At 31.1% G+C, this 22,278-nt stretch overlaps 2 protein-coding genes across 12 annotated transcripts in view; one reads left to right on the top strand and one right to left on the bottom strand.

Moving 5' to 3' along the window:
* Window positions 1-19,925, bottom strand: part of LOC127061595 (protein lap4) — a 37,396-nt gene extending 17,471 nt beyond the window's left edge. For 7 of the 11 annotated variants that reach the window (XR_007780907.1, XM_050988677.1, XM_050988682.1 and 4 more), the window contains exons 1-14: window positions 19,571-19,925; window positions 19,175-19,292; window positions 3,869-3,947; window positions 3,568-3,657; window positions 3,373-3,493; window positions 2,890-3,182; window positions 2,675-2,808; window positions 2,467-2,578; window positions 2,209-2,375; window positions 1,990-2,138; window positions 1,335-1,445; window positions 1,024-1,242; window positions 682-918; window positions 433-520 (exon numbers count right to left, since the gene is read on the bottom strand). Coding sequence is in view for 10 of the 11 variants with exons in the window: in XM_050988677.1 (XP_050844634.1) it covers window positions 433-520; window positions 682-918; window positions 1,024-1,242; window positions 1,335-1,445; window positions 1,990-2,138; window positions 2,209-2,375; window positions 2,467-2,578; window positions 2,675-2,808; window positions 2,890-3,182; window positions 3,373-3,493; window positions 3,568-3,657; window positions 3,869-3,947; window positions 19,175-19,292; window positions 19,571-19,732 (2,080 nt within the window). In the remaining variant the exon portion in view is untranslated. Of the gene's footprint in view, window positions 1-432; window positions 521-681; window positions 919-1,023; window positions 1,243-1,334; window positions 1,446-1,989; window positions 2,139-2,208; window positions 2,376-2,466; window positions 2,579-2,674; window positions 2,809-2,889; window positions 3,183-3,372; window positions 3,494-3,567; window positions 3,658-3,868; window positions 3,948-18,995; window positions 19,134-19,174; window positions 19,293-19,570 lie in introns of those variants that run through there. The other 4 variants (XM_050988683.1, XM_050988686.1, XM_050988680.1 and 1 more) reach the window with 3 other exon arrangements.
* Window positions 19,926-19,979: 54 nt separating this feature from the next.
* LOC127061602 (peroxisomal membrane protein 11C) lies at window positions 19,980-21,924 on the top strand. Its single transcript, XM_050988701.1, has 5 exons — window positions 19,980-20,561; window positions 20,658-20,932; window positions 21,077-21,255; window positions 21,443-21,511; window positions 21,596-21,924. Exons 2-5 carry the CDS (start codon window positions 20,702-20,704, stop codon window positions 21,813-21,815), a joined length of 699 nt encoding a protein of 232 aa, XP_050844658.1. The 5' UTR covers window positions 19,980-20,561; window positions 20,658-20,701; the 3' UTR covers window positions 21,816-21,924.
* The last annotated feature ends 354 nt before the right edge of the window (window positions 21,925-22,278 follow it).

Below are 22,278 nucleotides of genomic sequence, written 5' to 3'. Positions count from 1 at the left end.
GATTTATTATAACGAATGTTTGTTATTTTTTGATATATGAAGTCTATTACCCGACTTCTTTCTATTTCTAACAAAACATCGATATTTTTTCGGCATGATATGATAAAATTCAATAAAAAATAATTTCTTATGATTTCCTTTTTTTTTTTTTTTAATTCAATTTTAACTACTTTATCAAATATTTAGTTGAATACTTTTTTATACACTCCTTACACATCCACCATCTTACAATATACTGATAAATGACTAATAGATAAGATAATCACTGCAGAAACCATCTCTTATCACTTCTACTTTTTCCCTAGATTCTTTAAGTAATTTTATAAAAACTTTTATAATTTTATAAATCTTATATGAACCTTTATACTTAATAATTTATTTTTATGTAAAAATATATTATCATTATATACATTCTTTTTTTATATGTATTACCTTGGCTATGTACATCTATATTGTCTGAGGATTCTATTTGTTCAGGAACAATTGCTGTAGGAGTCTCATCAGATTTTTTCATTAATGCCTAAAGAAATATAAAGTTACATTTATTGCCATGTATGTGTATACACACACACACACACACACACACACACACACACACACACACACATCAAAAAGAAATTAATGTCTATACGATCTATTCTAATAAATTTATTTTGTTATGGGGGAGAAAAAAAAAGTTACCTGTGCAATAAGTGAAGCTACTTTTTCTTTGTCTATTGCTGTATGAATACGTTTATTTTTTAAATGATGTGGTGTGTCCCGACGATGAAGTCTATTTGGTTTACTTGTTTCACCAGATCCTTCATAATCTGTGTCTTCTATAACAGAAAACTCGACATGCCTTTGCATATCTTCAGTTTCAGATTCATCATCATCCTTACCTTTTAAATCTGATATAGTTCCATCGGAACCTGTATTCTGTAAATAAATTTTCTGTTTTTATTTCATTGTCAAGATTTTTAACAATCTTAATATAAATTGTATTATTATCAAGAAAATTATATGACATATCAATTTTCTTACAATAGTTGGTTCTGTAGCACCCGGTGAAGAAAAGGCAGCAGTTTCATTGTTAGTTTGAGTATCTGTACTATCAGGTAATGTTTCTAATTCTTTTTGTTCGCCTCTAGAAACTTCATGCTCTGAAAATTGATCTTGTTCTATTACATTTTGTACTTCTTCAGTGGGTCTGATTGATGTATCTGATTCAGTTTTATCTAAACCAAATGTTTGAGAAACATCCTAAAAATGAATAATAAGTTTCATTGAAAAGAATAAATCGTAAAAATAAATCTATCCTTTGTTTAATAAATTTCAAAAGATTAAACAATTACCTGTTCATCAGTAGAACCAGATCTACTGTCATTTCTTCCTTTACTAAACAATTTATGAGCTTTTGCTTTTAGTTCTTTCGGATGGGGCGTATTTTGTCGAACAAATGGTGTCTGAAATAAAAATATTGATATGATGAATGATATTATTACATTAAAATATAATATCTAAGATAATATTTAATACATAAATAGATGTGTAATATTTATATAAAAGTGAAACTGGTAAATGTAAACAAGAAATTAGATTTTTAATCTAATTGTTTTCACATATCTGATTTTATTACACAAATATTATGTTACATTATATACAAGTTTCTATAATATATTAAAACAATATTTGTCACATCATAAGATACTAATTATAAATGAAAAAAATTTTTAGTCCATTAAATAATATATATATTAAAAATTATTATATGTATATAGTTCGCAAATATTTTTAAATTGCAATATATTGGTAGCAATATTTTAAAAATATTAACATAGTCGGGAAATATCATTAAATAAATCTATTGTTGTATTAATAAAAATGTTTTGATTATTAATTCAACGATGTATAAGAATTAGCTCGTTTCATGCAGGTAAGTCGTCTAAGTAAATATAGAAAAAGACGCGTGAAAAAAGAGGGAAACCTTGCCAGTTGCGAACTGCTCACCTCCTTATCTGCTTCAGGTGGTTCGTCTGTGAATTTTACCGAATGTGTTCTAGATGCTTCCCGTTCTTGCCATCCTTCGTCATCACTAAGCTCAGGTATGTCTCCTTGAACAGTTCTTATTCCAACCAATGTACCTAATCTTCCAGAATCTATATTCACAGATTTATATTAATTCATAGATGTATTAATAAGAATATAAACGCAAAAAAAAATACGAACCATCTGGATGATACTCTAATTGGGGTAGAAGAAAACATGTAAGTACTTTTTCTCCAGTTTCTTCATCAATATCATTTTGGAAGGTCAACATAGGTTGTGCTTGATTTTCACTCAACCAGACTGCTTTTAGATTGAGATTTATTAAAGAATATGGCAAGTATTGTAACCTATATATATATATATAAAACATATTTAATGTTATAAGAATGATGTGTTAATAAATATAAGATATATGATAAAATAAAATGATAATTGCACCTGTTTCCAGATACATCCAAAACATGTAGAGACAAACACTGGCCAACTTCTACTGGAAGGAACTTCAATTTGTTATTTCTTAAAGAAAGTACACCTAATTGTTTTAGATTTCCTACAATAAAATAAAATTTTGGATATATAATAAACAATAACCTAATGATATAAAGCATAGTATGTCAAAAATAAGGCAAAGATGTTGTGACCTTACCAATTTCTGTGGGAAGAGTTTGTAGACTATTTCTATCCACATTTAGATTATTTAAATTAAGAAGATTTCCTACAGATGCAGGCAATTCTAAAAGAAAATTTTCTGTCAGAATTAATTCTTGCAAATTCTCGCATCTGAAACAAATAATTTTCTTTTGACATATATAAAATTCTAGCTCTTAAATAATTTGATGGAAAAAATGTAATTAACTTTACCTTCCTATATTTGGATTAAGGGTAGATAGTCTATTCTGATCGACTTTCAAAATAGTTAACTTTTTCAAATCACCTATTCCATCTGGTAACTTTTCAATAACATTTTGTGATAAATGTAAATCTGTTAAAGATTCTAAACCACTTATTTCTTCAGGAAGATCCTCTAAACGATTTTCAGAAACATCTAAACATGCCAATGTTTTTAGTTCACCAATTTCAGGAGGTAAATGCTGTAATTGGTTATGATCCAGCCATAGTTCTTGTAATGCTGGTAATTTTCCTATGTGGGTTGGCTATAATAATTATAAGTTTATTTTATCTAATGAAAGACTTGAGAAATTTTTAAATGTATATTCATCTAACTATCACAATTTATATTCACAATTATATACTCAAAGAATAAAGAGGAAATTATAATATTTTTATAATTATTTTTGTGATTAAGAAATTACTTGAATTAAACTATGAATTATATAGACTCACTAATTCTTCAAGTTCATTATCACCAAGGTCTAGTCGTTCAAGTTTACTCAGTTTCGAAAGAGATTCAGGTAAAACCTTGAGTAAATTTTCACGTAACTCCAATGATTGTAATGCTTCCAAACTAAACAGAATTGTCCAAATAAAATTTAAATATATGAATAAATGTGAACTATGTAAGAATTTTTTTAAAGTTACCTTCCAAAATCTGGTGGCAATTTTGCAAGAGACATATCATTCAGGCCAAGAATAGTTAAATTTCTTAGCTCTACAAACCCTGCAGGAAGTCTGAAATATATGAAGACATATTTAATATTAATTACTTAATTATTAATTAGTTTAATAATTAATAATTAATTAAATTATATTGATATTAAATTAATTACTTTAATATTAATATAATTTAATAACACTTGAAATCAATGACAAGAAATTTATTTAAAAATAAATTAATATAATATAATATGATACATATAAGTATAACACATGATTCTCTCACCTAGGAATAGGATTACTACTAAAATCTGCAATTTGTAACGCTTGTAAGTTTTTAATGTTTTCAGGAATGTCTGGTATATCTGAAATAAAAACAGAGAACAAACTCTATAATTTAATCATAGATACAATTTAATATTATGTCAAAAAAAAATTAAACTTAATAATGAATTTAAATTTGAACGTGAAAAAAAATATTAAGTCATATTTCAGTTTAAATGTTCTTTCACGTGTAAAATAAATTCTCTAATCTATCCTTATTTTCCAGATCCATTGCAACCATGAAATTTAATTTTCCCGGCGATTGAACGATGCTATTTTTCGAAACTCACGCCAGCTAAGTTTAATTCCCTACCTTCGAAAATCCAACTGTATCATGAAATTGTGAATAGATAAATTTTCTTCGTTGAAACATAATTATTGTTAATAAATTTCTCAATCGATGTTCGTCACAAAATGTATTTCTTTTATCGGAAAAAAAAAAAACAAAAATTACTTCATTTATAAAGAACATCACATACACAAATTATAAAATAAAGTATGCCAAGAATAGCAAACGATTGCATTTACTTATAGACTAATAATGAAATGCAATCATATATATTTATGTTAGGTATACGAGATAGAATAACTTAAGAGGAAAGATTAAAAATGATAAAATATTATAAATAAAAATATTGTGTTCACAGCTTGCAGATAATAATTAGAAACAAACAATGATACATACATATATACATACTATACATGTATATACATTCAAACAAAAAAATAAGAATATTAAAAAAAAAAAAAAAAAACAATTCAAAAATAGTAAAAGTAATAATTTAAAAAAAGAAAACGATGACAATAAGTAATCACTTTAAAACTTGCAAGATTCATTGTGAAGAAAATAAAAGCACGTTTTTCGTGGCAAGTAAACGGTGAAAGTATTTTTCTTTTTCTTGATAATGACCAAGCAAAATAAAGGTACGTGCCGCATGACGAATGCATATTTCTCTCTCTCTTTTTCTCCCGTTCTTTTTTGTATCCACGAACACGCGCAAACGTATATGTTGTGTACTGAAGTATTTATATTCGTGCATTGTTGCATACGAGTGTGTGTTATTACTATACTACGGCATAACGTCGAGCAATTACAACCGAGCGTGATTCCGCCCAGGAGTATCCCCATGACCATCCCTTTCGCTGACTGTGCATTCCTTTGTTACAAAAAAGACACTAAAAGAATTCAAAAGTGCACGTCAAAATTTGCTCAACGTACTACTTTTACTTGTTGATTACTAAATTATGCTGAAAATTGATGAGTTATTAAATGAATTAATGACTATCTCATTTGCATATTTGCATATATGTAGATTATCATAGCTATTTAACACCAACATAAATTCTACGTTAAAATTACAAAGTATGGCTAATTTGTATTATGTATGTATACAAGAAGGCAAATGTGTACCTAATGCTATCATTTTGTATCATAGTTTTAACTACTTTATACCCTTCTTCCCTATGATAAATCGTAAAGACCGAGGGTGGATGTTTCAAGCTATTTATAGAATTTACCGTGTCAGCTTTGCTCGAAACGAGTAGCTATTTTGTGATATTTACCGAGCACTTAATTATGACCTACCATCGCCGATGGGCGTTGCATTATGTTGATCGCGATTCTGCGCCTTTACGACGGAAAAATATGATTGGATCGATCGATTAAAAATTTTGAAGAACATGATTGGTCGCAGATACAATTTTAATCGTATTCCAATTATAGTTAAACGAATATAATCTGAACTACAAGCAATTTATAAATTTTCTAAACATTTCAACAAAAAACATATGCAATTTACATATCTACATAAAAAAAATATTTATCAATGTTAAAAGTTCGAAAGGATGTATGATCGTATTTATATGTAAAGAAGAAAAATGGAATATATAATAATCTCCATAATAATTTTCATAAAAACAAAAGAATTTCTTAATACTTTATCTGTACTAGATCTTTCGGTTAAATGATCTTAACCTTATCTTTTTATCGCAATACATACTATCCCGAGATATACTACCTACATCAGCTGTCCTAGTTCCTCTAGAAGATACGAAATTTGACCTACTGTATCTTTATTTTTTAAATATATCGTTGTATCGAGGTTCGCGTCCTTGCAAAGCTTTACGGTGCTCGATACATTCGACACTATTTTACAATCGTTTATTATACATATATACATATTATACATATATACACGTCTCGCTCACTGGAAAAGTCGACAGTTTAAAAGGCAATATGTGCTATTTTCACTATCGAGCCGTCTCTCTCCGGACAGCTATATGGGATGTCCTAGTTTTATACTGTCTAGCTTATGGGGAAAAAAAATCAGATTTAACACGATAAAACCATTGCAATAATATAGTCGATACGAACAACCCGAAATTCTTTTGTATATATAGCTATATATGAAAATGAATTTATATGTAGAATAATAAATGAAATATTTCGATGGTTGATCGAAATAACGTATACGTTAAAAACAGTGAATTTTTCATTTGTATATTCAGTCTCTGATCGCCTCATTTTCCTAAAAGATATATAAATATATGATAGATTATATATATATATTACATATATTAATATACTATATAATTATAATATATATAATATAATACATATATAATATACGTATATGTAGACAAATATTATATATACACTATGCGGTATATGTATATTATACCTACACGCTTAGCTATAGATAGCACAGAATGACATTTGAGAAAAGGGTGAATTTCCCAGAGCCAAACCTGTTGCTATCATCAATGCAAGTTTTTTTTACGTACAGTGAGTCTTCACTGTCGAGTGATTTTCTTCATAAATGATCGAACTACAATTCAAGATTTTCTATTAGAATACACGAGATAAACTCTTCAAATGTATACATGTAATATAATAAAACATTTCAGAGTAATTGAAAACCATCGTAAGAAATATAATATAATAAAATGTAATTTCATTTACGGATATTTTTTGAAGAGAAATAATATTAGACAATGATCATGTATAACATAAACGAAGACCAGATCGTTCGATGAAGATATTATATAGATTATATGGCATCCTATGGGTCGATGTGTAATATGTACTACACTTGTCCCAGAACTCGTCGCACGCACATGCGCATTAAGTCGAGCTAGCAAGTTTTCTGAAAGCGTACCTGTTGCGTATCGCAAACTACTATCTCTCACACGCAATGAGAAGATTTTCATCGTGCGCATCCAGTATTTTACCTAGATTAAATTTATTATCCGATCAAGTAATGCACGCACGATTGATTCTATTCAAAATAAGAAATGATTAAACATTATTGAAAAGGAAAAAGTCCGCTGATACGATATAAGAAGATCTAAAAGGATGTATAAACATGAATGTAGAAAGAAAGAGAGAAAGAAAAAAAGAAAGAAAGAGAAAGAATTATCAGAGAAATTGAGACTAATCGTCTTCGTGCCGATTATAATCGTAGGGATAACGAAGCAAGCTTATCGAATCATCACCAACGTAATGGCGAATGGACTTTAACACGATCATTAATCGTATATATACATATGTACATATAACTACACACATATAAAATAGGATCATTAGGGCCTCCAAGTTTTTCGATACTTAATTAGGAGCCAAGTCGTAATGAATCCAATCGTTAAAATAAATCATCCATATATTAACGCTTACGTTCATAAAAATCTAGAAGAAGAGAAGGCATTCACGCGAAGATGGTACGACATAGTAATAGATCTTATACAAAGTTCTCTCTTTCTCTCGCGGAATAGGCATGCAATGCGTGGGCGCGTTAATCAAGGGGCAAGTTTCCTGAACCCAAACCTGTTGCGGTCACGGCTTATCTTTTACAAGCTCACGCGACGAGTTTTCGCGCGATCATGCGCTAGTCATTCTTACGTGTGCACAGCAGCACTACAAGGGTTCATGTTCGCTGGCTTTTTGCACGATGGCTCAGGGATATAAAAACAAAATCTATAGATAAACTTTGTCGATACTCCCACGTCAAAGTTGGATAGAAAAGTTCACTAAATCTCGCGTAAATATCTAGAATTTTTGATTTAGAAAAAATGTAGACGAACGATGATTGAACATTTGCAAAAAGTTGATTACCTAGAGGTAAAGAAAAAAATCAAAGTACATATCTTTGAATCAACTTTATATCGTAAAATTCGATCCTAGTGGTACTTCGTCCGGTTCTCGAATCAGAATTATATATTAAATAACGGTAGAAATGAAATCTCCGCTCTGTAATGATGATAGCAAGGACACACGATCGTCTACCTTGCGGTACGAGCAAAACGAGTGTTTACGAGGACTTTCAGGATTTGAATTTTCGTCCGGTCTGCGTAATTTAATATTTACCACGGTTGCTTTTCTTAGCGGTTAATGAACCAACCGGTTTATTCAGCTTGTTGCAATACTAAGATGCGAAAGGGTAAAATTACGCGAAACGTATCACGTTAAATCGATATAAATATATAGATATATACGTGCGCGTACACACGACGTATATCAAAACATAATAAAATTGCTAATTTTTAAATGGATTAACAAATGTCTAAGAAATGTCACGTTTAAATCCAAAGATAGTAACTTTTAAACTTCCTTTCGCATAACTCGGCCATGTTTCAGAACTTTCGGTTACATCGATGTCAGTTTCCTTATTCAATTGTTTCTCTAACTTGGCATCCCAAGTAATGAAAGTTATTAGCAAGGTAGGCCAAGAAATAAAGCGTATAAGGGAGAAGTTCGTATGCCTCGCGTTTTCATCAAAGATGCCTCTTTCTATAACGAAAGGAACTTTGTATGTGTACGAGGTCACGTCGCGTATTAAACGCGAACACTGTCCGATTTCCTAGTAGTATACGCTACGATCCTGTCGTCTATCTGTCCATCCGTTCGTTTAACAAATTACGTAAAATCTAGCACGTTATGTGGTCGATGCAGGTTATGCAATTAAATGAAAAAACTGATGCATTCGTCGATATCACATACCTATTTACGAAATATTTCTTTTCGAAATAAACTTCAAAGAAATGTTATAAATTATAAAGATACTCATAATAATATAAAATGATATTTATAATATAATAATTATTATATTATTAATAAAAGAAAATACAAATATGCTAATACAATTTATTAATTGTCATGAATAATTATCTTGAACATTTAAAATAGAATAAAGATATGCCACATCAAAACTTGAACATAGTTTACGTATATGTTTAAATATAGATGATTTCTACGTAGACATATTCCCAATCGTTTTCCAAAGAAGCCGTAGTAAGCTTATCACGGAAACGTTCTTGCGTACTCGCATACCGAAGACATCGACGGAAACTCAAATAAGGCTCTGCAATTGGGTTACGCAAAGCGTGCACAGCACACGCATTTGCTTCCCGGACGTTCTCAAGTTATAAAAGAATGTGTCCCGTTGGGATTCTTACATGCTTTCAAAGAGACACCTGCAACTTGTGAGCTTGCGAGAGATCGTTACTCGGTGCCAAATACGTAGATCGAAAATTTTCCTCCTTACGATTCGTCCTCTTTAAGCTCCGCAACAATATACATATACTATATATATATATATATATATATATATATATATATATATATGCAGATGTATATTTCTTATTGCATTTGTGTATCATAACGTTGAGTTAAGAAAATAAAGATAACATTTTTCTACTCGTTTCATGTATTATCTTTTTACATCTAAATATTCTCACAAAGTAAAGTATCTTTCATGATAAAGTCCAGATATTTACTATAAAGAAGAATTTTATTTTATTGGAGATCTCGAATATTAATACAACTAAACAATGTTATCCATATCTATTATATACAAAAATTATATAAAATAAATGTTTAACAATTATGTTACTCTTATGATACGAACAATGGAATAGAATAAACCAAAATGAACTAACTAACTAACTAACTAACTAACTAACTAACGAACGAACGAACGAACGAACGAACGAACGAGAATATAGTTTGAAAAAAAGTTTTGGAAGTGGTGTATTCTGCATACTAGGTGTTGTAGGTTGAGTTAGGTAGGCTCTTCTCTTTCTCTCTTCTTTCTCAAATAAGGTCGATCGAGAGAGAGAGAGGGGAGGGAGAGGAGAGAGGAGAGAGAGAGAGAGAGAGAGAGAGAGAGAGAGAGAAGCACAGAGTATCGATAAAACGATAGGAGCAAGTGTGCGGTTTGATACGTAATCGCGATGGCACGTAGAATAACGTAACAACCATGTATTGCCTTCTCGCGAGATTGTGTGAAAGCAGGATTACTCAATGCGACCGTGACACTCGAGCGTATACACGCGGAAAGCTACGTGACACGATGCTTGAAATACAAATAAGAAAACTATGTTAATAATGTCTATATATGTACATATATTATTATATACATACATATATTAGAAACGTCTTATCAAGTTTGAGGCCTTTAGAAATTTTATTTATACATTGTTTTATAAGCAAGATGCATAGGATCGTGTCGATCTTCCCTCTTTTTATCACCCCTACCCCTTTCCCTTTCATTTCATTTCCCTTCACTTCACATCGGAATTTTAATTGACTCAGTTTTCTATGCATTTTATACGAGCGATTAATTCGATAAATAAATGATGTTAGTAAGAGCTAACATTACGAACATATTTTATTACTGCCGCGTTCTTTTATACTCTATGTAAATGTGTTTCTAATTTTTTCATCATGCTCCTATTACTAGTGAAAATTTTATGCGATAATTGTTAATCTTATGTTCTTGTTTTGTAGTCGAATCATATCGGGGCATAAAAGAGTACCGTGGCATACTTTACATGCTCGTTATGGATGTGAAATTAATCAAGCAAACGTGCAACCCGTTCTGTTTTGTTTACAGGATCTATGGCACAGATCAACGGAACGATATTGTTTAGCTCAAAGTAAACGAGATTGATGGAAATATAAAACATTTTTAATTACGAGTTCTCAATGCAGATTATTTGTTATACTACATAATGAAAAAAAAATTTTAATTAAAAATAAATAAATTAATTAAAAAAGAAACGGGTGTAAAGAGATGAAAAAATATAATACGAAATAGCAGAAATAACCAAGCGTTTGCGTTCCTTCCTCGATTGGCTTGACCTTTATCTAGAAAAGTGTTAGGAGACATACGGCTGATAAACGTAAAACCACACCTTGATGATTCTCCGTTAACACAAACGTACTAACCCTTCTATAGCTCGTCTGACAATCTTATTGCGTGGATATAATCATTGCAACCTTTTGAAATTAAAAGGGGAACTCTGTAATAAAAGCTCTCCTTTGTCTGTTTTTACTCGGAAAAAGACTAGATTTCCCCGTTTCAATGAAAATTAGATATCTCGTTTAAACATAAATTTTCCGACTAAGAACTTCGCCTAATAAGGTAAGAATCTTCTTTTTCTCAGGGAAAACAATTTTTTCGTGTTTCCTTTTACCTCTATTTGTTCGATTTCAGAACAGTACTTGAATAAACATAAAAAATTTCTCAAAGAAATGATCCAATTAGATTTGTGGAGATTTATGGAAAATAAGAGTTACTTCGCCATGTGCGATACTAACAAGATGTTTTCGATCCATTTCGTATACAATAAACTAAGTGATATTGCTATAAAGAAAAAAGAGAGAGAGAGAGACTCTATATTGTTGTCAATTTATAAGAGTGCTCGCCTAATGTTTGTAATTATCTACATACACGTTGAATTAAAAATTAATACATCTATTTGACAAAAACATACATTTCGTCAAATAATTTGATTAAAAGATAAAAAGGAAAAGAATCCAGTTTACTCCATGACCTTTCATTTTTAACGATATCATAAATATTACACATTAATTAGTTCTCTAGAATACAAAACAACAAATTCAGACTTCGAACTACGCTTGCTGTATGTTCAACAAACACACCGTTATACAATATGATTTCCATATAGCTACTGCATAATTATCTGCTAATGAGGAATTAATTTTAAGAACTTATGCACGCTACTTTGCTACAATAATAACGTGCATTACAGTAATAACGAGATTTTATAATAAATATTTGTTTCATTTAAGGTTTTAATTATATGACCTTATAAAAATTGACGATGAAAATGATATTTTTAATAATTAATGAATTTAAAGTATTGAAATGAAATAATTTGAAATTAGAAATAGTAATTAATAGTGATTAATAGTAATAGTAAAATTAATTAATAGTAAAAAATTAATTAATAGTAAAATTAATAGTAATTAGAAATTCCTCAAACTTATATAATGGAAATACAATAGTAAGAAGCTTGTGTGTTTCGAATGTAGTTCATACACATAGCCTTTTGCACACCTGCTAAAGCTTAAATCGAGTTTCGCAGTTGCGTTGGTATTTATTTACCAATATAAAATCACATTCGTTTGTTGCTGCCGCTAAGAGCATTTGAGTATAAGCAAAGCCTGTAATGTTTCAGTCCCTGACATTCTTTTCAAAGCTATTTTAAATCATGAATGCTTACCGAATGGTCGTTCGTTTGTATTGTTTCTATTTTTACTCTAATTCGAGTTTATCCATCGCGAGATCTTGCTTATTTCCTGAGAGCCTTTTAGGAAAAGATATAAAAGCATACACATTTTATATATTTTATTACTTTAAATTGGAACACCTAAATGTCTTCGTTATTCATGGTTTTATGAAAGAACTTTTTAGGACAAAGTTACATTATTTCAAAGAGGACATCCAACGATGGAAACAATTTTTTCTCAAGTTAATTTGTTTACGAAATATTAAGGCTATCGATATTTTTTAAAGTGAAACTATGAATCTTTTTGCATGAATTCATTCCTCCTGCCATTCTAAATAAAAAAGTATGAGGGTATAATATTGAAAAATAATTAGTTCACGAGCACATGTATATGCATTATATTTTTTCAAGCGCAACTTTTCATCTTCTCTAATATATTTTTTTAACTTCAACAAAAAAGAAATGATATGGTTTATTACATTTGCATGAATCACCAAACATTTTTTTCAAAATACCTTGCTAATGAATCATTTTCCGACATCGTACCCTCATATTTTTTTATTCAAAACGGCATAAGGAATCAATTTATGCAAAAAAATTCATAGTTTCACTTAAAAAAAATCAATGGTCTAAAAAAAATTGAGAAAAAATTTTTACGTTAGAAACGACAAAAAAAATTGTAAGGTTCCATTTGAAAAAATATCGGATCTTGAAATCTTGAAAAAAAAAATGAATTTGAGAAAAAATTCTTTCCATCGTCAGATAGTGTGATAGTGTTTGAAATAACGTAACTTTTCTATCTCTAAAAAATTTCTATTTTATATTTTATTTATTTTATATGTATACTTTTTTAATATCTTTATATATATTTTTTATATATAATTTTTAATAATACTTTTAAATTAATACTTTTTATTGATAATTTTCTTTCAAGCTAAACCTCTATTTCTCCATGGTCTCTTGGTAATTATGCTAACTGTACTAAATCCCAAGTAGTAGAATAGTGAAGTAATGGTAGTATAGGATAGTGAATCGTTGAAAACGATTATTCACGAATGCTATTATGAAGAATTTATACCGTTTCGCTATTCCTTCGACAACGTATTTTTATCTTACTTTCATTCAATATTTCTCTCTTTCTCTCTCATTAATACTACAATACACGTTTCCATCGCATAATAATAATTCATAGGTCGGTCAATTTTTCGCCTGACTTCCGGCTTCTCATCATCCGGTATAAAAGACATACAGTTACTTTCTGTCCAAAACACTTCAATCCGTTACATCTTTCTCTTTGATGTTATCCAATAAAATAATACTCTTTATAAAAATCACTATTTTATATCATGTGAAATATGATTGAGGTAAATGATAATAATCGTAATTAATCTACATTACTTATTGGAAATATTATAAGTAGTTTGGTAAGCTTAACTATATATAAATATATATATATATATTATATGAGTAGAAAAAGTATGATTAAAGATTTGGTAACATAATCAGCCGAAACTCGAAACGATATCTATTTTAATTAAACCGGATGTATAAACTTTCGTAATAATAAATTTTACATGTAGTGGATATACTAAGAAGCTTGTATTTCGATGAGACCACTTCTTTCTCGCGAATATTAAATGAAAAGTTTACTTGATTACGACAACAGTATATTCGATTACAGATTTTAAATGGCTATCGGGCATGTAACAGTCTTGTTAGCTTCTTTTTCTTTCGATATTATTCGCAAATATAAAGTTTCTCGATAGATATCTAGCCTTTCTAAAGTAATAATATATCTATCGGAAAGACACTATGTTCGATTTTCGTAAAGGAACACGTTTCATTAACATAAAGGATTGAAATAAAAGTTTCAATTCGTTTCTACGGAAATATCAAATCAAAATGATGTATAAAAAATTTCCTTACATAGTAATTAATAAATAATTATCAAAACTCGTTTGAAGGAAAACACGCAAATGCTATCTTCAAAGACGAATATAATATCAGTCCAGCTCATATAGCTGTTTTTAATAAGCTTGCCGGACTGGACTGCCGTTATAAATGTCATTAAAGCTGTCATGGTACCGCGACAATAAACTATCTGGAACCAGGAAACGCTCGATGGTAGAAGAAGATAAGCAACTACGTTTCCACTTTGTAGATCAACTGGATGCGAGTTTAAACTTTTTTCTTTTTATGTTACAACTAACTAACATTGAACGCTTTTATTTCATTGGGATGAATCCACGAAGAAAATTTAATACGTATTACAGGAATTATTTCAGAAGTAGATATCTAGAAACTTAATGTCAATCGATTTACGTAGATATATAATCGATTAGGAAATAAATTTATGACATCAGACTTATGAACAAAGAAAAGGTGTTAGACTCGTCAAAACGTTCGACTTTCGGACGAACGTGAAGGAGGCACATGCTGAGACGACAGTGGCCTTATTTCACTTATACACGTGCAGTGTATACAAATGTGTATATACACGCATATTAAACGTTATAAAACAACGAACGAAGAAGGAGACTATCGTTATCGAATGAAAGGTATTGTGTATATAGCGTGAAAGACGAGTATGTGCGATCCCGTTATTCCAAGTAAACAAGTCGTATTTGACTGATAAAAGATCACTCCTGAAAGGCTATGTGAACCATTCATCCGTCAGATAAGGATCAAAATCTTAGTAGAAAGTTTCTCGAATAGAGTGCGAGTACGCATTAAGCTTGCTGAATAAGCGACAATGAGAGAAGGTAAATGCTTAGCAGTCGTAAACGTGTGGTTTGGTACCATATGTACCACGATTGTGTTCTAAAATCGTGCTGGTTGATAAACAAAGTTAACTGCCTGTTATCAAAGAGAGAAAGAGAGAAAGAGCGAGCAAGAGAAAGAGAGAGAGAGAAAGAGAGAGAAGCGACCAGCTTGGCGTGCTGATGGCAAGGCCAAAAATAAAATGGACGTGTATAGGTAGAAGTGATCGTCAATAAAGATCTACCAAGATCGACAATTACTCTTTATTGTTTCTTATTAATCATTCTTACCTTTTTTCTTTCCCTCTGTTTCTACTTCTTTATGAAATATAAATTATCTATCCACGATATTACAAGACAGAAAGAGAGAAAGAGGGAAAGAGAGAAAGAAAAAGAAATAGATAGATAGATAACTAGAGTCAGAGAGAACAAGCCGTCAAAGACTTACAAGCGATCGTTATGCAAGTTGTTGATCATTCTATCGAACATACCGTCCTGGAAAATTGAAGGAAATTGTTCCTTGTCTTAACCAAATGTATTTCCATCTTTCAAATTTGCATCTTCTTAATCTAAATAATAATTATCTTGATCGATTGTTTATACTATATATATATAATGGATTTGAATTAGTTAATTTTAAAGATAATTTGTTTTAAGATCTTTTTTTTTTTACAAAACTAGGTATATGATTATAGATAAAATATTGAATCGATGAAGAATGTTATTTCTATAGATTCTATCACTGTAGAATGTCATTATTAGTATATAAATATTAAACATTTTCTAACGAAGAATTTGATTTTTTTGTTTGATTGATGCTTCTATGATGATTTCTCGATAGTGAAAATATCAGGATGCATTCTGATGTACCAATACATAAGCCATTCGGATATCGCTATACACATTGCAATGGTGTTATCGTCGAATGCTTTTAAGTCGAGATTAACACATATAATATACAACGATTTGAAAGGCTTGGAACGGCCCCGATAATGTTACGATGTATTTAACCTAATCTTTTCTTTAATATTACGTATTGGACAAATCTAGCTTAAAAAACCCAATGAATATTATTTCTTAAATCTTTAAACAAAAAATAAGAAAATTATCGATTAAATGTTAACTTTTCATAACATAATCCGTGTAACGGATTATCATTAAATACTGGGCAATATTATTTATCCAGTAAATCGAAGATTATTCTCGCAAGTGAAATACCAGAAATGAAAAGAGAAAGTAAACAAACAAACAAACAAAAAATAAAAATAAAAATAAAATACAAGATAATTCTATTAAATATAAATCACGGTCGTAATCTTGAAATAATGAATATCACAATAATCTTTATCTATACTTTTCAACCGATTGTACCGACAATGCATCTTCCATTTAAGTCGTTTAAACTGCAAACTTCATTCAATATTAAATCAACGTACGTCATATGTCGTAGATATTAAATGATAGAAGCTCGTTTAGTACGACTATACGAGTCCTCCGAATCATCCTTCGATGAGCTCAGCTAAATTGTTTATCGAAAAACGATTCATAGCGATCTAGTATCGTTACCATTACGAAGAAAATCTCTGCGTGCTCACAAGGGGATCGCTGTGTTTTTCAACGATTAACATTCTATCAGCCCAGAACAAATTAGTCTGCGTTTCCGTTGAATGTGTTATGTCTAAAAATATTTCACTTTCTACGCTATAGGATCAAGACTCGGTGTAATCTATAGAAGACACACGAACACGTTGAATCACGCTATAAATTTTCTTCTAATTTTCGAAACGGCCTTTCAACGGATAGTTTGGAGAATTTGGTGAGAAATAAACCTGATATAGAATGAAATAATATTCCCTCTTTCTCTCTCTTTCTCTTTCCCCCTCGCTCCTTCTCTTTGAGCCTTCTCAAGAATTTTAAAATCATATATTCGTAATCTTTCTCTTTTATACCTTTTTTTTTCCCGTTCGCTTTATCCAGTTCTCGAATAAACTTATAGTCAAATATGTATGTGTAGGTAATATACGTTAGAAGTATTCAGTCAAATTAAAAGAAGGAATGAACGTCAAAACTCAAAGGTAAAATGTTGAGATGAAACGGTAAGTAAATTTGAAGTGCATGAACCCGATGAGGAACGGTAAAGGAAAGGAAAGGAAAGGAAAGGAAAGGTAAGGCTTCCCTCTTAAGAAAGTACCTGTAGCCATGAGCGTGCTAGAGAGAAGGGAGGGGAAGAGGAGAGAGGGTGGGGAGAGAAGGGGAAGAAGAGAGAAAGAGAGAGAGAGAGAGAGAGGCCAATGGAAACGTTTCAACATGTCTTCGCTCTTACGAGCCGGTGAATCTTTGTTAGAAAGTGAACAGGATGGAGTATAACATATATATATACGTATGGAACACGATTCGATGAATACCTGTTACACCCTAGTAATTGCGAAATCATTTTTACGAGTATGATACATACGCAACGTGTTATATCAATTATTATATGTACACGTACAATCTTAATTTCGATTAATTACAACATCCGACCGTGACACGCGAATATAATTACATGAAAAATAAAAAGAAAAAGAAAAAACAAAATAAATAAAAAGAAAAGAAATTAAAAATATCCCATATGTGCGTATAACGTTTGCGTATAACGTGAAATAATGTTCTTAGAATTTTATAATTTAAAAAAAAATATATATATATGAAGTGAAATGCAGGATATAACGTTACCCGGAAGAATAATCTTTTTATAACAGTATTTGTATTTTTAGATATCAGACATCGATACCAAGATTAAAGAATAGAACTTGATAAAAACGCATGCGGCACGTGAACTTAATCATGGCATCGTTGTTCGTAATAAATCAAACATATCAAATTAATGATATTCTATTGAATTTAAAAAGAAATTATTTAAAGGTAACTTTTCATTTGGATGTTGTTCTTATATATCACAAGCGATTGCGTAAAGTTCACGAAACGGGGAACGTTTTGCATATAAGATAACTGACAGACGTATAGACAGACAGACAGACAGACAGACAGACATTACATACATACATATATACAGACATACATATGTATATAAGCCGGGCAAACACGTGGTTGGCATGACTCAATGTTACTGACAGGTCGAAGAATGAAGACGATAAAACGTATCGTGAAAATAATATATGACCAATGGAGTCTGAAAGATACGCCGTCGAGGTGATTTCCGTAATAAAAGGTCGTATCGTTCACCCGAAGATCGCATCTTTTCGTAATACTACTGTAGTCATAATACGCTATCACTCCCTCTCCCTCCCTCTCTCTCTGTCTCTCTCTCTCTCTCTCTGTCTGTCTGTCTTTTCTGTTTCTCCCTCCAGAGCTCTCAATCGTAGTACGACGGAGTAAAGATAATGTCCCGTTAATGAAACTCGTCCGTTCAGTCCCGCCTTTTTGTTGCGTAAACTACGACTATCAGCTACGTCGTATCACACACACATATTCATACGTGAGACATTTCTCTTATCTTTATCGGCGCGTCTAGAAAACTTTTCCAATACACGCTTCCTCTTTGAAACCTTCGAAGAGCACCGTCGATCGTTTCCATGACGAGAGAGAAACCGATCGAGTGTGCAAAAGAATCGTGCTTGAAAGAGAACATGGTAGTAGAAAGTAGAGGGAGAGGGGGAAGAGAGAGAGAGAGAGAGAGAGAGAGAGAGAGAAGAAAGGAAAGGTAGAGGTAACCAGAGGAATAAGAAAGATAGAAAAAGATGAAGAGAAGAGAGAGAGAGAGAGAGAGAGAAAAGAGAGAAAGAAAGAAAGAGAAACCTCAAAGAAAACTCGTGCACGATCTTCCAACGATCAAAACGCTCGACCGGTATGGCATTATTGCTTTTTGGAATGCCGTCGATCGGTGCTTTTTGTTGCATATAAGCCTCTCAATAGCCATTCTATTTCCTCCGTTCGAAACGTTGATTCGAGCGAGCGTTTATGAAAATACCGCTCACCGTTCCTGGAGACGTCCAACTCCACGAGGTTCTCGAAATTCTGTATGTCCGGCGGCAAACGACCGATTTCATTGTCACTGAGCCCGAGCTTTCGAAGCCTTTGAAGACGGAAGAAGTTCTGAAAAAGAGATAAAGAAACGTCGGTGTAACGTATTGACATGGTAAGTTCGATGAGAAGAAAAGAAACATGTAATATGATGACAGCGTATAGCATCGTCTCCAGAAGAATTACGTCGTAAGCGTTCACGTCTATTGTAGCGCGACGGGACGAGACGTCATGGAGGCGGTAGGAGAAAAAGAGACGAAAGAGAAAAGAGGGGAGAGGTGCAAAGGAGAAAGAGCGAGAGAAAGAGAAAAGCGATAAAGTTGGCATGCGGCAAGTTTATAATTGCTTACCTTCGGCAGCTCGCGTATGTGATTTGCGTCGAGCAAAAGTTCCTCCAAGCTCCTCGAGTATCTCAGGATATCGTCGGGGACGCTCGGCAGAGAGCAATGACGCTTGTCAACGTATTCCACCTGCCTGTTACACCCTTTAAAAATTGGAATGTAGCGGAACATCGTATCCCTTTTTTCACTGTCGATCACGTAAATGCAGCACCGAACATAATTGTCTCTTGTAACCGCGGAGATAAAGGGTGGATCGAACGCGCACGTTACTATTTGCACATATTTTCCAGGTACGGGTGCGTCGAAGAAACGCGGAGCGAAACAAGCGGCACAACACACACTTTCACGCCCTACTCGGCTTTAAAACGCGCTCACGGCTTGTGCTTCCAAATCTGACGTCATCATATCCACGAATCACAAAGCGCGTCGTTTCGCTTCGAACGTTATCGTCGATTGTCGCGCCGCGGTTTGGATGTTTCTGGAACTACGTTTCAATATGGCTACTTGTCACTCCTTTAAGCGCTATTACGAACGAGCCATAGGGATTTGTTTTACGATCTATGTGATTTCTCACTTACAAAATTAAATTGTCAATGGCGAAAGATATATTCGACGATACTGAAGCGCACTCTATACACAAATGCGTGATATCAAATGTGGACACAGATGATGTTTTCTAAAGTGACTATATAATATATACATATATCTGCCAAACAGTATCATTGTCAGCCAATGAGAAAATAGAATGTATCATTCTTCTCTTCGGATTAAATATTTGCTATTTAAAAGATTATTGTTTTATGAAGAGAATTACAATTGGCATCGGATGATTTCCCTTGATATAATAAAAAACAGAAAGTAATTCGTCATGCTCTATATGAATACTCTGTAATGATAATTTTCTATAGAAAATAAAATTCATGAGCTTTATTACTTTTGTAATCAACAATTTAATTTTTTTTTAATTTGTATAATAGTAGATAATTAATTTGTATTATCGGTAAGTACCTTTAAATTCATATGATAAAATAGAACAAAATAATTTTTCTTTGTACGGAAATTGTCATTGATGATTATGTTAAACTTTTTGTTACAGAGTAAAATAATTTTTTAATAATTTATTTATTTAAAAGAAACAGTATGGATGTAGAAATTTTATCCAATTACTTGGACACATATCACGGACGAGATAAAATTTTGAGAACTTTGTCATATATAGCAAAATTAACTACAGTGGCTACTACATCTAAGACAACAGAAGCAAAATTGAAAATATTTAGTAGTAAAATGAGCGAATGTAGAGTGATTTTACGTTTATTAGATGACTTACCAATATTTTATTATGCAAGAAAATATGGATGGGGAAAACAGGTATTTATTAAAAAAAAATAAGTTAATCTTTATTCATATTTAAACTTGCTACCAGACCTATTTATATGATGCTTATTGTTTAGCATAAATAGCAATTTCATAATGTTTTTTAGAGACATCTAAATTTAATATATGATCTAATAGGAATCTGACTGGTTTATTAGAAGTATAGAACTGATACAAATTGCCGTGGATATGATCTTTAGTCCTATAGAGCATATCTGTTGGGCTGGAGAGAATCAAATTGTTTCGCTTAATTCTGCCAAATGGGATAACATTACTATATGGCTTTGGGTAGTATCTCTCTACCTTTCTTTAACAAAGTAAGATTTTATTTAAAATTATATGTGTATGTGTGGATATATATATATAAAATTAAAAGAACATTTGCGTTAAAACATATAGCAAACTAAAAAAAAATATTTTTGAAACGAGAGCATTTTTGTTTTTCATATGATTTTATAATGTATTGTTATTTATCATATTGTATAAATTATTTTGCTATTTTAGATCATTGAGAAAAATAAGTCAATTGAAGTTAAGCAAATTACAAGGAAATGAAGTGTGTGCAAACTCAAAGTAAGATATTTTTTTACAAATTATATAATTTTATAAATAGAACTATTCTTTAAATACTGAAAATAACGATAAATATCTCAACAGTGAAACAAATAAAAAAATTAAGCATGATATTCAAGAAGAATTGATAACATGCTTGTGCTTGATATTGGATATAATTTATGCAGTCAGTTATCTTCCTAGTGGAGTACTTTGGGGCGGATTTTTAAAAACATGGCATGTTGGGGCACTTGGTACTATATCCTCTTGTATTTCTCTTTACCGAGCATTGCATAAAAAGATAATGCAAAAAAAAAAGTTATAATTATTGGAACATTGAGATATTTCATCATGCGATTAATGAATGATAACTAATATCATCACTATTTTGTAAATTTGTATAAAGATGTATAATAAATTGTGTTATAATGAAATGTAGATATGAAAATGTATTTTTAATAAACTAGATAAACTAGAATATTTTTTATCATTTTATTTTCTATATTGAATCATACTTTTATTTATAACATTTGAATAGTATTTGGTAACAACAAACAGAAAAAGGACTTATTAAAGAACACTTTATTTAGTTCAATAAATTAGATTCAATACAGAGCACTTGTTGAACAAGGGTACAATACGAAAAGCTAAAGCGTCATAAATTACTAATATTGTCTATAGCTTTTTCATAGTCGAGATAAAGGTATCGAATTTGTTTTTATTGCAATGTTTACTGCTGTGTAAATGTTTGTGTCAGTGATAAAGTTATCCTGTTGCTATAATAATGT

Source organism: Vespula vulgaris, chromosome 2 (assembly GCF_905475345.1).
Source record: "Vespula vulgaris chromosome 2, iyVesVulg1.1, whole genome shotgun sequence".
Taxonomy (NCBI): Eukaryota; Metazoa; Arthropoda; class Insecta; order Hymenoptera; family Vespidae; genus Vespula; species Vespula vulgaris.
This window is presented reverse-complemented; position numbering and strand designations above follow the sequence as displayed.